This window comes from Lissotriton helveticus, chromosome 4_1, assembly GCF_964261635.1.
Source record: "Lissotriton helveticus chromosome 4_1, aLisHel1.1, whole genome shotgun sequence".
Taxonomy (NCBI): domain Eukaryota; kingdom Metazoa; phylum Chordata; class Amphibia; order Caudata; family Salamandridae; genus Lissotriton; species Lissotriton helveticus.
This window is the reverse complement of record NC_136063.1, coordinates 1,901,749,645-1,901,763,027: the sequence shown is the minus strand read 5'-3', so window position 1 is coordinate 1,901,763,027 and position 13,383 is coordinate 1,901,749,645. Positions and strand designations below refer to the sequence as shown.

Genomic DNA, 13,383 nt, shown 5'->3' with positions numbered 1-13,383 from the left:
TTATGTCTTCATCAGCATGGAATAAAAAGGTACATAGTGGGCCCCAGATATCTTTGGGTCCAGAAGAAAGGGAGTAATTCCGCATATATTCTACTTCTTGTGTTACAGAAGGAAGATCTCTCAGCAAATCTTTTGAGTTGTATCACAATTGATTCATCATGAATAGGGAATCAATGAATATTCCATTTAATGCAACGCCACTCCATGAGATGTATGGGTGGTGGAAGGGGCTCAGGTCTGGCAGATGGGGGTTTGGAAGCTCAGTGTGCAAGTTCACCCTGCTTTACAATGGGTTATAATTTTCAGTACACAGTTCTAATATAGCCTGTAACACCAAGAGCTTCTTCAGTGAAAATGTTCCCAGTTTGACTGATGTGGAGCTGAGTTGCCCAAGATAACACAGAAGAGGAGAACAGTGGTCTCAGAGCACAGTTTACAATTGTTGTACCTGATCGCTTTTGACATCTCTGCAGAGAGGAGGATGACCTGTGCTGGGCACAGAGGGTCTGAGGTGAGGGGTATGATCTTTCCTGAGCACAAGGTAGCTGGGAGGATAAGGATAGTCTATTAAATCAAATACAATACATTTTTGTACACCACACATCCTGAACTCACCAATTTTGAGGTGCTGTCATATGTAATAATGAAGACAAAAGAAGGCATGGTAAGATACAACTTGCCTGGGATCAGACACGTTGATCTAGCAAGCACCCGACATTGACCTTACATTTCATGGTTTTACATTGTGCAGTTCAGCCACTACATGGGTACCTCTCTTCTGTTATACATCAATGGTTAATGTCTTGTTTTGTAATACTTGGTGCCTGGGACTAGAAGCCATATAAAGGATCAGCTCACTTTGGGCTTGAGGGTCATAGAGGAGCTTGAGCTGAGCCAGAGCCAGAGCTAGACTATAACGTTTTGCCATATTACTAAAAGGCTCTGGGGTGAAGTTACCGTATATTTCCAGGTTCTGTTTATTTTTTTTACAGCCGGCAATGTTACACACCTGAGTGAGCTAAGCCAGCCAACCTCTTCTCAGCCCATGCAGGAAAAGAAAGAAAATGCACTGTATGGTCCAAAATTTCACTCTGAAATACACTTCCTAGACGTTGTCGTAGACTGGCTCAAGAGCAGCAAGCAATGAGAGACAGGGTATGCCCAGCTCCTCAAATGTAATTTGCTCTGCTTGGCACTGGGTCAGCAACATCAAGGACCCCTCACAACAGAATTCTCACTATATAAACAAAGTATGGTCAGTGCTTCAGCATGCAGGCTAGATGAGCTAATTATCTGTTTCCAGCATTTGGATCCAATCAAAAATGTGTTATATAATTTTTGGACGTGTTCTTAGAAACTTTGGCATGCAGAAATCCAGCTTATAGTCTTCAGATGTAAATGTTTGAGCTTTCTTTTACAAAAAGGAACCGGGAAGTAATACAATAACCATAATCTGGTCCTTATAAGAAACCTTTATCCAAATACCTTATTATTAGTATGTTTGATATGGAGCCACCGTACTCAGTTGAATTTAGTACAGTTTCTTTAAATGCTGGGTCACTCACTCATGGGAGCTACTTTGACCAAAATGTGGTGGCCTGTTACAAACTGTCTCAGAGGGGTTAGTGTACAGTTGGTAAAGCTATCCTGCTGGGGAACTTGAATGGGTGAGATTCTTAAAACGCAGATGTAAAAGCCAGGAAAACTTTAAAATGGGTATTTTTTGAGCACAGGGCAGTTTCCTCCCATATGATGTAGCACCGAAAAGGCTTGAGAGTGCGATTGGAGTGTTACGTAGATGAAACCAGTGGAGGACACCAGCCCTCTAATGCACCCATCACACAACAGGTAGCCCATTGAGAAAGATATGGTTGTCTTAGTACCTGAAATGTTGACTTTAGCTCTCAAATGGACAACAATAGGAAAGGGATATGACTTGTAATTCATTGATCTTACACCACAGTGTGACCCTCCCATCACAGTTTTCTGCACCCACCACATATTTCCCATTTGGACATGCAAAAACAGAGACAGAGGTCTGCTGTCTGTTGCAGGCTCCATTCGTTCATTCACAACAAATCACAGGGGTTCACAAATTGTGCCCTGTCTCATTAGTATTTATTAAGCAAGTCATTTTGCAATCTCCTGGGAGTGGATATTTTATGAGGTGGCCTATTAATACATAGGTCAGATTGCCAATAGCACACCCATTCTAAAACCAGTCACTGTGTAAACTGCACCTTCTGCAAATGATTTTAAGTATAGCTGGTGCTCATTCTGTGGTTATCAGGCTTGAAAGCAGAGACAGGTGTTCAGGTAGGCAACTAAAGCAAAACACTCTTCCTCACTCTTAGGCTATAGACCAAGATTTTCAAAGGGCAAACTCATTTATTTCGAACTGCACTTAGCTACAAACATGACCTGCAAGACTTGCCTTGTTTCGAGTACAAGATACTGCTTTTAGCCCATCTCCATCCACCTGAAATGCATTTTTATGTTTTAAGTGATCTGCTTCTCATGATTATAATATTGTAATCCTGAAGTATTGTTCTGGCTTTAGAATGTAAAATTAGCCAGACTTCTGGCAAAAAATGATGCAATTAATTTCTGATGGTTAGCTAGATCTAATTGTATGTAAGACAACAGATCAAATATCCCAGCTGCACCCAAATGCTTTCTTTTTTTACTATTGCTATGTGAAAATGCTTTGTTGCTCCCCAACCTCTCCATGCTATATAAATAGCACCAATAAAATAACTAAATGCAAATTGAGTTTTCCAGAATAATGCTGCACGTTTATATTAAAGTGGTACCAATCACTCTCCAAATGTGGTACTTAATAGCCTTTATGTTGCATATTTTTATAGCGCTGCTCATCCTAGTATAAGGTGTCAGAGTGCTTTACAAGAGCATCTCCTCCATTAGGACAGAGGAGCATCGCTCCATCAACTAAAAACTCCCATAAAAGCCCCAGAGATGAAAAATAAAATGGTAATAAAGTTAAGTTATTACCATAATAATGTATTTCCAACTTTCTTTTTTCACCAACCCGTCCCAAACGACTGACTATCAGGATGGGGCATGCCATTGCTGTTGAGTGGCTGCAGCAGGGAACAGTGGTGAGCTGTGAACTTAAGTTTAAAGTGCGCATACTACTTTGACCAGCTGTCTTGCGATGGCCAGATAGACATACGCACTTTAAACCTCTCCAACCCAGCTGTAACTGACAACAGGGTTGAAAAGAAGCACAGGCCTCCAGGGCCCTCTCAGAGTGCTGGGAGAGGCCGCTCCTATCAATCCTGACACTTCTCCCAGGCTGGTTAACAGCATGTGAGCAGCAGCAGGATTGGTTAGGGGAGTTGGCTGAGGACCGCGCTGGAGCCTGGAGGAGAGAAGAACACCAGAGCGAGGAGTACGTGTCATGCAGCAAGCAAGGTAAGTGAAAATGTTTTTAATTTAATATTTTGTTCTAATATTATAACTCTCTCTCCCTCTGGACATACTTGGTAGTCTGAACAGCTGGGTGCATCCGCATCTACTGCAGTAGTGGAAACCAGCACTTTGTTTACTCAAGTTGAGCAGTAGTCACCTTTTGCTATCCTAGCAAGGCCACACAGGTAGGTGCACACAACCATGCAAAATAACCAGAGAGAGGAGTACAAGGGTAGACGCAGCATATGCCTCGCCTGCTTGAATCTGAAAATAAACAACTTGATTCACAACACAACAAAAGCTTTAGGGCGAATGCAGACCTTCGCGAGGTCTTCTGTCCCCATAGACATTCGATCCAAGGAAGTGATGGCAAGAGCTGAGCCAGCACTGGGCAGTTCACAGCTGCAAGTCAGTGTCACATTTGCTATTCCAGCGCTGGATCCCAAATAGTTTAGCTGAATTTAATCCAATCCTGGTAGACAATAAACTGGCTATACTTTACATTGCTGGGGAAAAGTTGTTCATAAGTATCCATTTCTCCTGCTTAGTAATATTAACAACTCCCAGTGCGATCTTAAAATGTTTATCACACATCATTTATGTTCTACCCTCATTATATACCCCATCAATATGAAGATTATGGTCTAATTTGAGGATTCTTGTTTAACAGACTCATTTCAATCATGGTGAAGCAGCGATGTTGGGGCAATTTTATCTCAAGTGAGGGCTATGCTTGGTATTAATCCCTAATTTATGATATAGGCCCCTTACATCTTGCGCGAATGCATGAACCCACTCACCACCCATTTGCCCACCTAACCACTCACCGTAGTTGCCAGCCACTACTGGTGCTTCACATCCCACACACATAAGTTAAACAGAGACAATGAATCATACAAGTGATACCCATCTCACAAAGTAACAGACTGAGACTGTCTGTGTCTTGCTTCACATGGTTAGACTACCTCTGTGTGTGCACTTTTCACACCTTAGGCTTCTTGAATTACATGTATATAATGTGGCATGCTTCTCATATTTGTGAGCAACACACATTTCAAGGAACATTTTATGTAACATGCTGTTCATTTTTGTGAGATCCCACAGATTATGTCTTTGTGCTTTTGTGCATCCCACACAATACTTATTTGTGACCTTTCCCACACTGTATTCACTTATTAGCTTCAAACATATACACTATTTTCTAGTGTTTAAAAGTATCACACTCTGCCCCTCCTATTTGTGTTCATCACTAACACCTCACTTCTGAGCTTTTCCCACGTACATTTCATTCTGCATATCTCACTATACCTATCTTAAGTGGGAGTATATAATTTACTTCACTTCTTGGGTATGTTTCTCGCCGAGCAGGCTTTTTCACATTTTGAGCATTTCTCTCCCACACAGTGTTAATTTCATTTTTGTAAGCATCTCAAATATGAGACTTATTCTCATTGTAAATGTGTCTCATAAGGCTTCTCATGTTTGTGTGCAAGATATGCAGTTTGAGTGCACTCTACTCTCATGTCATTCATCTGAAACAACGCTTCCGTAGATTAAAAAATTAACTTTTGTAGTTTTTGTATTGAAGGCCCTGCCAATGTTTTGAAAATAAAGCCATTGTGTCCAACATGCTGGACAGTCTTTGTAAAAAAGAACAAAAAGAACAAGTACCAACTTCCAAGATAAGTACCAATGAGTCTGCACGTGCTCACGTTTTATCTGAAACATGTTTAGAAAAGGAAAAACCTTACTAGGTCTTCAGATTGCTCTTCAAGTATTGCAGCTTCTAGAATGTTTGAATATTGCCATGCAAGGACACCAGCAAACTATATTGGGACTACTAGCTGCTGTGAATGTAGCAAAAAGTGTGATAATAAAGGTTTACAGTGATGGATATTTCGACAGTCTGCACAACTCCAATAAACAGGGATAGTGTTTATACTGCTAAGCAGGGGCGTAACACAGGCCCCTGCAGCCCCTGCGGTGTGGGGGGACTCAAGCTACAGGGTGCCCCATCAGCACAGCACTCTGGCTGCAGGGCTCCTGATTGAGCCCGGAGGGGGGCCCCGAGCTGCCTTGCAGGGAGGCCCCCTCAAAGTTTGTTACGCCAGTGCTGCTGAGTACCATCTTAATGCCATTGACCTGCAACGACTGTAGAGATAGATGATGACATTTTTCATCCTGTAACTCTAATGGATTACTATCACCCACAGTATTTTGAAAAAACTTGAACAGCAGCTTTTAACAGGCAATGGCACTGACACTATTGCTCAATACATAGAAATTGACCCTTTGCTGGTTTAGGCTCAATTAGGCAATATTATCAAGTATATTCAAGTACTATTCAGTCCTGGAACTGGCAGATATACTCCGATAAATGCTTCAAAGAGTGAGAGAGAGATTTCTTTACACAGGTTGATTAACTACTAAAGATTATTTGAGTTATTGCAGTATCTTCGTGTGAGGCTGAGATATGGTTCAGTGGTCTCCACTGACTGAAATCTTGCCTAATATCAACACTGTCCCAGAAATGACAGAATCATGCTGCCATGTGCACCATACATAAAGAGATGGTGGAATCACTTGACATACAGACAATAGCAAAGAAGTTGTCCTCACATTGAATAGTGCTAGAGAATATTTGCTTTTTCGACTTAAAGTTCATGATTTTATGAAAGATTCCTGCAATAAGAATGAATGGCTTCTAACTAGCCCAGCTGCATTTTGAGGTTTAGGAATGTCATTAAGAACATTTAGTTTGTTCTTCCCGTTTCCCCTCCCACCTTTATTTATTTGCTTGGTGCACGAAGATACAAGGTTTATCAACATATTTTTTCACATTTGGTTTAATTATTTTGCAAATGCAAATTGTGAATTGGGCCCTTTGTAATGTATAATGTAGGACGTGACAAATAAGAATTCCATTACCAATATTCTGCGATAGATAACTGATAGAAAATGGAGAAAATACTGTGAGGAAAAGGAATGTCTTTACATATTTTGAATATCTACCTCAAATTCTCGACGTTTTTCATAAATTGGGATGATCATTTTGGAAACTTCAGAAATTACTTCATAGCGCTCTGCTTTCCATAAACCATCAACACACTGTTCCAGCAGCTCAACCAAAACTTCCTTAAAAAGAGAAATTCAAATGTGTCACTTAGATTATTAAGAAGGTTTTCATTATTAATGTCACAAAATAAGGAGGAGGAAATAAAAAACAAACTATGTGATTCACAATGTAAACACTAATATGTCTCATTAGCTAGTGTCTTCAATTTTCAAGAGCTTACACAGAGATGAACTATACTTGGCCACCACCGAGGATATTGTAAGTATCATGTCTGCTGGGTCATATAGTTACATTAAGGACTGTAAGCAGGCCTGTCAAATGAAATGAAGAAGTCTCTAGGTGCACTGAGTGGCATGATTGCACCTCTTGCTGGGTCAGCTATCTGACAGTTTGGCTGAACAGATGGAAAATGTTCAGGGGGACATAGATTTAGCCCTGCAGAGAACTGCTGATGTACCCACCCCACACTTTTAATCTGCTAATTGATGGTACAGTGCCTGAATATATGTTTATCATGTGTACTCTGAGGGTGCTTAGCTACAATGTTAGTGAAGCAATTTTTGGACTCACACATAGCCTGTACCATTAATACTTTGTGTTTATGATCCGTTGACAGCAAGAATCACAAGTGTGCATGTGTGTAGGCAAAGGTGCCCAGAAGATGTGAACAGTGGGAAATAAATAAAGTGTTTGTCTTAGCTTCTTGATTATTGCTGCCTGGTTTGGGGAATGTGAGATGTTGGGCTTTGAAGTTAGGATAGTCTCCCATATGTTTGGTAAGAATGCAGATAGAGTGTTTTTTGACATCCCACCAATTTACGCATATATGCTCAAGAAGGAGCTTGATACCATCAGATGCATTACCACAAGTAATTGTATGTAAGTTAGTATTGCTTGAGAACTCCCCTCTGTAGGGTCAAACATTTAACTTAAGGAGCTTCAATATGATGTAATGCCCTTCTCATTCTTATGATTCTACTAGTCACAGTATTTGTAAAAATACTACAACAAGCCCTTTTGTGTCTTTTCTGAGTTTATGCGAATGTTTTCTGGTATATTTGCATGAGTGACAATTTATGCTAGTCTGGTAGACTTTAGCAGGTTAGAGTTAGTGCCAATTGGTATATGCACTTTTTCTGTACAATGAAATGCTCACTCTGTTTAGATATCAAGGGGTGTGGTACAAGACAAAAGCAGTTTTTGTGCAAAGCTCACATCGACTTTTGATATTAAAATTCTGTAGTGTCAAAACATTGATTGATTCAGCCCTGTAGTGTCAAAAGGTTAATTGACACAGCCCTTTGGTTTGTAAAGCATCACTTAGCTTCACTCAAGTGCCCCTACAGACTTACCTAATTGCATGGGACTCCATGTCCTTTTTTTTCCCAGTCTCAGGAGGTGCCGCTGCATTATCGTCCTTGGAAGGAGGTGTGGCCTCCAGCAACGTGCAATTAAGTGCATTCTGCTGTCCCGCTGCTTGGGTCTAACAAGCTATTAGTAAGAGAGTTACTGGCCCCTACAGTCTTACTTAATTGCAGGGGACTTTATGTCCCATCTTTCCGATTGCCAGGATGTGCCACTGCAGTATAGTCCTTGGAAGGAGGCGTGGGCCCCCGCAATGCGATATAAAGCATATTCTGCTGTCCTGCTGCTTGGATCCAACAAGCTGGTGCCAAGGCGGTTACTGGCCCCTACAGACTTACTTAATTGTAAGGGACTCCATGTCCCATCTTTCCTAGCGCCAGTAAGAGCCTCTACAGTGGTGTCCTTGGAAGGGAGTATGGCCTCCTGCAAAGCTCTATAAAGCGTATTTTACTGTCCCACTGCGCAGACTGTGCCAGGCTAAGAGAGTGCCCGTCCAGCGCCCATCAGCGCCAGGGGGAGCCAGGGCAGGGCCACCCCCTTGGCTTCCTTGCTAAGGTCTTTTACTTCTACTCTGGCAAACCTGGTAAGCCACAGGCTGCTGTTTTCTGCCACACTTCCTGTTCGCCCCTACAGCCCGCATTGTTGTCTTGTATATCTGGACACCAAAATCTAGGGGCTAACAGTGTGCTGCTCCTCCTAGGTGCGGTCACTCTGTGTGCTCAGACTCCATAATAAACTGCCCCAGAGACCTTACCTAGTGACTTGTTTGATCTAATTTTGCTGTTGTATATTCAGGTGTGATACTGCAGATATTGTACTGCTTGGTTACTTAAATTAAACAGAGCACACCAACCCCGGAACCAACAAACATTTGCTACTCAAGACCTTATTAGGCGATTGTTTGTCCTTTGCTATTGTGCTTCTCCTGTTGGTGCCTTGTTGTTGAAGGCCATGTACATCAGAATAATAACTCTGGGAGGTCTGCGTGTTGATACACATCAACTGATAATCCCTCCAATCTCTAAACAGATCCCTTTTAAAGCTTTTATAGCGTGAGTCTATGTCATTTAATTCACTTAAGGCATTTTATTTGTTAATACTAAACTTCATATGGCATACTTTTAGGGTTTCAAGCTCTGTCTCTACATGTTGTTTTTATACTATTTATTTACAGGTTCGTATCATTGAAAAGGTTCTTAGCAAACACAGGAGGAAGTCATGGGGAAAAGGAATAGCATCAAATAACATTCAAGTGAACCCATTAATAAAAAAACTCCATGCCCTTCCTTCAATAATTGTACTTTGTGAGATATTGACAATCTGTCCGACCCTTAATTAAAAAAGCCACCTAAAGAAACACCCAGTATTCAGTAAAAAGGGTGTCCCAAATAAGCTGCAGATCCTCAGTGACTCTATAGATGTTTCCTTTCAGGCTTCTACCTCTGAGGGCAAACCAGGAGTAGCTAGTAATCCACGTGACTGCCCTAATTCTGAAATTCCCTTAGAACCTACAATACATAGTTCAATCTAATTCTCAGTGTTGGCTCCTATTGTAGAGCCTTCCACTGAGCTAAGGTTGAGATCCGACCCAAATGTGCAGCCTGTAGTGACAAATGGGACTAAAGACCAAATAAAAGAACTCTGGAAAATTATTAAAACCATGAGGGTTGAAATTACAGATCTAAGAGCCAATGTCAGTTTATTAACAGAGTCTTGCTCCCAGGGTTAGCTAGGGAGGGATGTGAGAGAGGATATGGTTGTTCACCCGAAGAGGATAGTTATCTTATTAACTCTAATTTAACCAAAAACATTTTACTGCCCCCGTAATCAAAAAGAAACCTCTATAAGGCTTTTACAGCCCCCATCCACTCCCCCCGCCCTCAAGGATGAACCATGGGGCCTACTTAGGTTTCTCCCCATGAATAAGAGGCCGACTTCCTCTTTGCCCCAGTCAGCATATTTGGTGTTTCCCTTGGAAAAGACACTCAGACTTGTTAAATCTTTACCTGGCAAGAACCCTCCTCATTCCCGGTTAAGGCCTCCTACAGAGATGAACCCTAATGCCACTATTCTTAATCCATCTATAGCCACCTCACAAAACTGTTCTGGGGTAAGCCTAGATCTGATAATTCTTCCCATATTAGGTCGATCTATAAGATAGGAGTCCCCAAGCTCCAGGCACATTATAGGAACAATGATGCCTTCTTAATAAACAAAGCTATTCACTGGATAAGAGACATCCCAATGCTATACTGTAATACACTCAGACATCCTCGGGACCACTGGGTTATCATCTCCAGGTGATAATGCAGATACAATTACATTAATCTCCCCTCGTCCTTCCATAGTGAATGGGCTATTATTGTTAGAAGCCTGAACTGTTTCTCCAGTTAAATCTAAGAGTCAATTTAAAACTCCTTTATCATCTCATAGGAGGGCTAGTTGCCCCAAGACCTCTTCACCAACTTCTTTAATTGATCGACTGGAGTTGATTTGGAATTCTGCTTCAGCTAGATCTGTAAGCCTTAATGTTTCACCAGAGCTAGGGTTCTCTCCAGCTTTGGCCTTTGGGATTCTTCCCAAGGCCTTGATTTTACACTCTCAAATCTGCCAGAGTCACTTCCGCCGAGCCCAAGAAGCTGATTTGGTCCCGAAAGAAAGGATTTGGGAATCAGGGCTTCCACCTCCCCTACTGTCCATCATAGAACGGTAACACACAGACAATGTTTCACAAGTGAGATGGGGTCCCAGTGTGGAAACAACAGGTAAGATAACTGTGACTAAGGGAGTACGGCAAGGATGTGTCCTTGCCTCAACTTTATACCTACTTTTTATTAAACGAGTGTGTTGATTTTTTATAGAATTGCAACAATGATTCACCTGCATTGGGGCGCTGGAGGGGGCTGTAAAAACTCTAGCTCTTTTATTTGCGGATGATAACCTGCCAGTTTCCTAAACCCAAGGTCATAAAAACTTACTAACCAGTTTCAATTTGTTTTGCACTAAGGAGAGTCTGGCCATAACCACTAACAAAACAAAATATATCTACATAGACACTTCAGAGGGGTAATAAGATTAGAGGGTGTGGACCTTGAGCAAGAGTTAGATTTTGATTATCTGGGTATTGCCTATCAGGTAGTAAATACGGGGTTAGTCAGATTGAAAAGAGCATGCACCTGTTAAATCACAGGGTGGTAGCCTCATTCAAATTTGCAAGAAAAAAAACTCTCCATCCCATTTCTTCCCTCATAGAACTCTAGGGAGGTCAAGCAGAGGCAGCAATTTTGGGATCATTGCAATATCGATGAACTAGGAGTTGCTGAAAATAAATTCTTGAGGGCGGCTCTTAAATTCCCACAAAGCACTCCATTAATTTTCAAGCAAGACTTGGACAAGCATTGCATTGTCCCCAAGGTGAGGTTTAAGCCAATTTTATACTAGCTGAGGATAAGGTACACTGCTGAGCTAGAACCATGTAGGGCTGGTTTGGGAGACATTTTGGAGAGACAGGCAGTAAGAGTGACACTCCCATGACTCAACTATGTGAAAGAGGTATTAACCTCCCTGGGTCTGATAGACGTTTGGAGTAACCCAATGTCCATTACCTCTTCCTCCTCCCAAATGGTTAAGACTCTCTATTGGGAGAATGAAAAGAGGGTTGTTATCCTTTGTCGAAACCATGGCTCACTTACGAACAGATTCCTGGAGAAAAAAACAACAACCAGGTTTGAGACTTTATGGACGAGTTTGACTCTCTCTTTACTAAAGCCCTCTACATTAGATTCAGGCTTGGCGCCCTCCCACTTGCAAGTTTCACTGCTAAGTGAAAGGGCCCCACTGAAGGTATTCAAATCTGCCCAGTCTGTTCTAAGGCAGAGGAATCTGATGAACATTTTTTGTTTTTCTGTCCATTGTATACTAGGCAGTGTAAGCGCAGGATTGTGCCCCTATGTCAAATGTTGTGAACTCGTCGATCTTGGATTGCATTTAAAACTTGCAGGTCAGACACTGCACCCCATATTGTGTTTTCAATTGCATAATACCTTGAAAGTGCCTGGCTTATTACATCCAAGATTCTCTCTTCTGGCTCATTTTGATTGGATTATATCTGTGCTATTGTTGTGTTTTGTACTATTGCTGTGGTCTTTTTAGAATTTCTAATCTTAAACAAAATGAATGTTTTAATATTTGTAATTATTACAGATTATTTTGTCGGTTTAGGCCAGATGATATTTTTTTTTTCTTGTTGAAGACTAATTTTATTTATATCTGATTTGCTCACTGTGCATCAGCCTGCAACTCGCGAAATAGACATTTTCTGCATACTACGTACAATAAGTGATTGCTAATATGAGATTGTTTTATAGTAAGCCCTCTATTGCTGCTGTATGAATGCAGGAAAAACGGTAAATATCTTGAGCGTTGCTGGAGACACTCCTATTGCCCAATTGCCAAATCCGAGTACATAGCCACTAAGAAAACCTATCACAAACTGATTCGGAAAACCTGCGCCGCTTTTTTTGCTGATAATATCAATGTGAGCAACCACCCCTCGAAAACGTTTTTTCCCCTACTAAAGGATATGGTGAAATCTCCAGTGACTAGTGACAGCTCCATCACTTCGAATGACCAGTGTGAGGTGCTGGCCACCTACTTTATTAATAAAGTAGCAGGCATCTACGATAGCTTCCATGGGAAATGTGAAGCCTCTGCGATACTGGAGGCGGAGTTTTCAGGAATGGGGGCTAACTCTCTACACACCCTCCCTCCCATTACTTTAGACGACCTCAAGTCTCTGATCACGAAGATTAAATCAGGGTCCCCCATCGACCCCATTAAGCCTGATCTTGTTGTCAAACAAAAGGATTACCTGCTACCCGGCTGTCCGGATCACATTAATCTCTGTCTGTCCAATACCGAAGTTCCTCAGACCTGGAAGCATGCGAAAATTATCCCTCTCTTGAACAAACCATCTCTTGATGCCTCCAGGCAGGAGAACTCTCGCCCGATTTAGCTCCTGACATTCTTTTCTAAAATCACAGAATCCTATGTGAATGGCATTCTAACGTAGTACTTGGAGTCTTACTCCATACTAGACCCGTCCAAGAATGGTTTCCGTTTTAAAGTTAGCACAAAGTCAGCTGTATTAGATGTAACGGAACAACTAAGAGCCTCCATGGATGAGAGCAACTTGACAGCGCTCATCCTGCTTGACCTTAGCGCGGCCTTTGATACGGACTCACACAGTATTTTGATCCATCGGCTGCGCGAGATCGATGTCACAGGTAGTGCCCTTGACTGGTTCTCTTCCTTTTTGTGTGACAGTGTTATACTGTCGCTGCTCAGCCTGAGTGCCTGTGTGAGAGAATGTTGGTGAATGGAATGTTCATGTGTGTGAGTGTCAGTTAGAGATGGGCTGAGCAGCAGTGAGGCTGTTCCTGGTGGGGCTCTCGGTGTAACATCTTGCCTGAATAAAGAAACATGAAGATACCACCTGGAATGGATATTAC

General features: G+C 41.7%; 1 protein-coding gene across 2 annotated transcripts in view; it reads right to left on the bottom strand.

Annotated features, from left to right (window-relative positions):
* DOCK11 (dedicator of cytokinesis 11) overlaps positions 1–13,383 on the bottom strand; it is a 1,219,508-nt gene that overhangs the window by 187,797 nt on the left and 1,018,328 nt on the right. For both annotated transcript variants that reach the window (XM_078688544.1, XM_078688546.1), the window contains one exon: positions 6,445–6,567. In XM_078688544.1, coding sequence (XP_078544670.1) covers positions 6,445–6,567 — 123 coding nt within the window. The remainder of the gene's footprint in view (positions 1–6,444; positions 6,568–13,383) is intronic.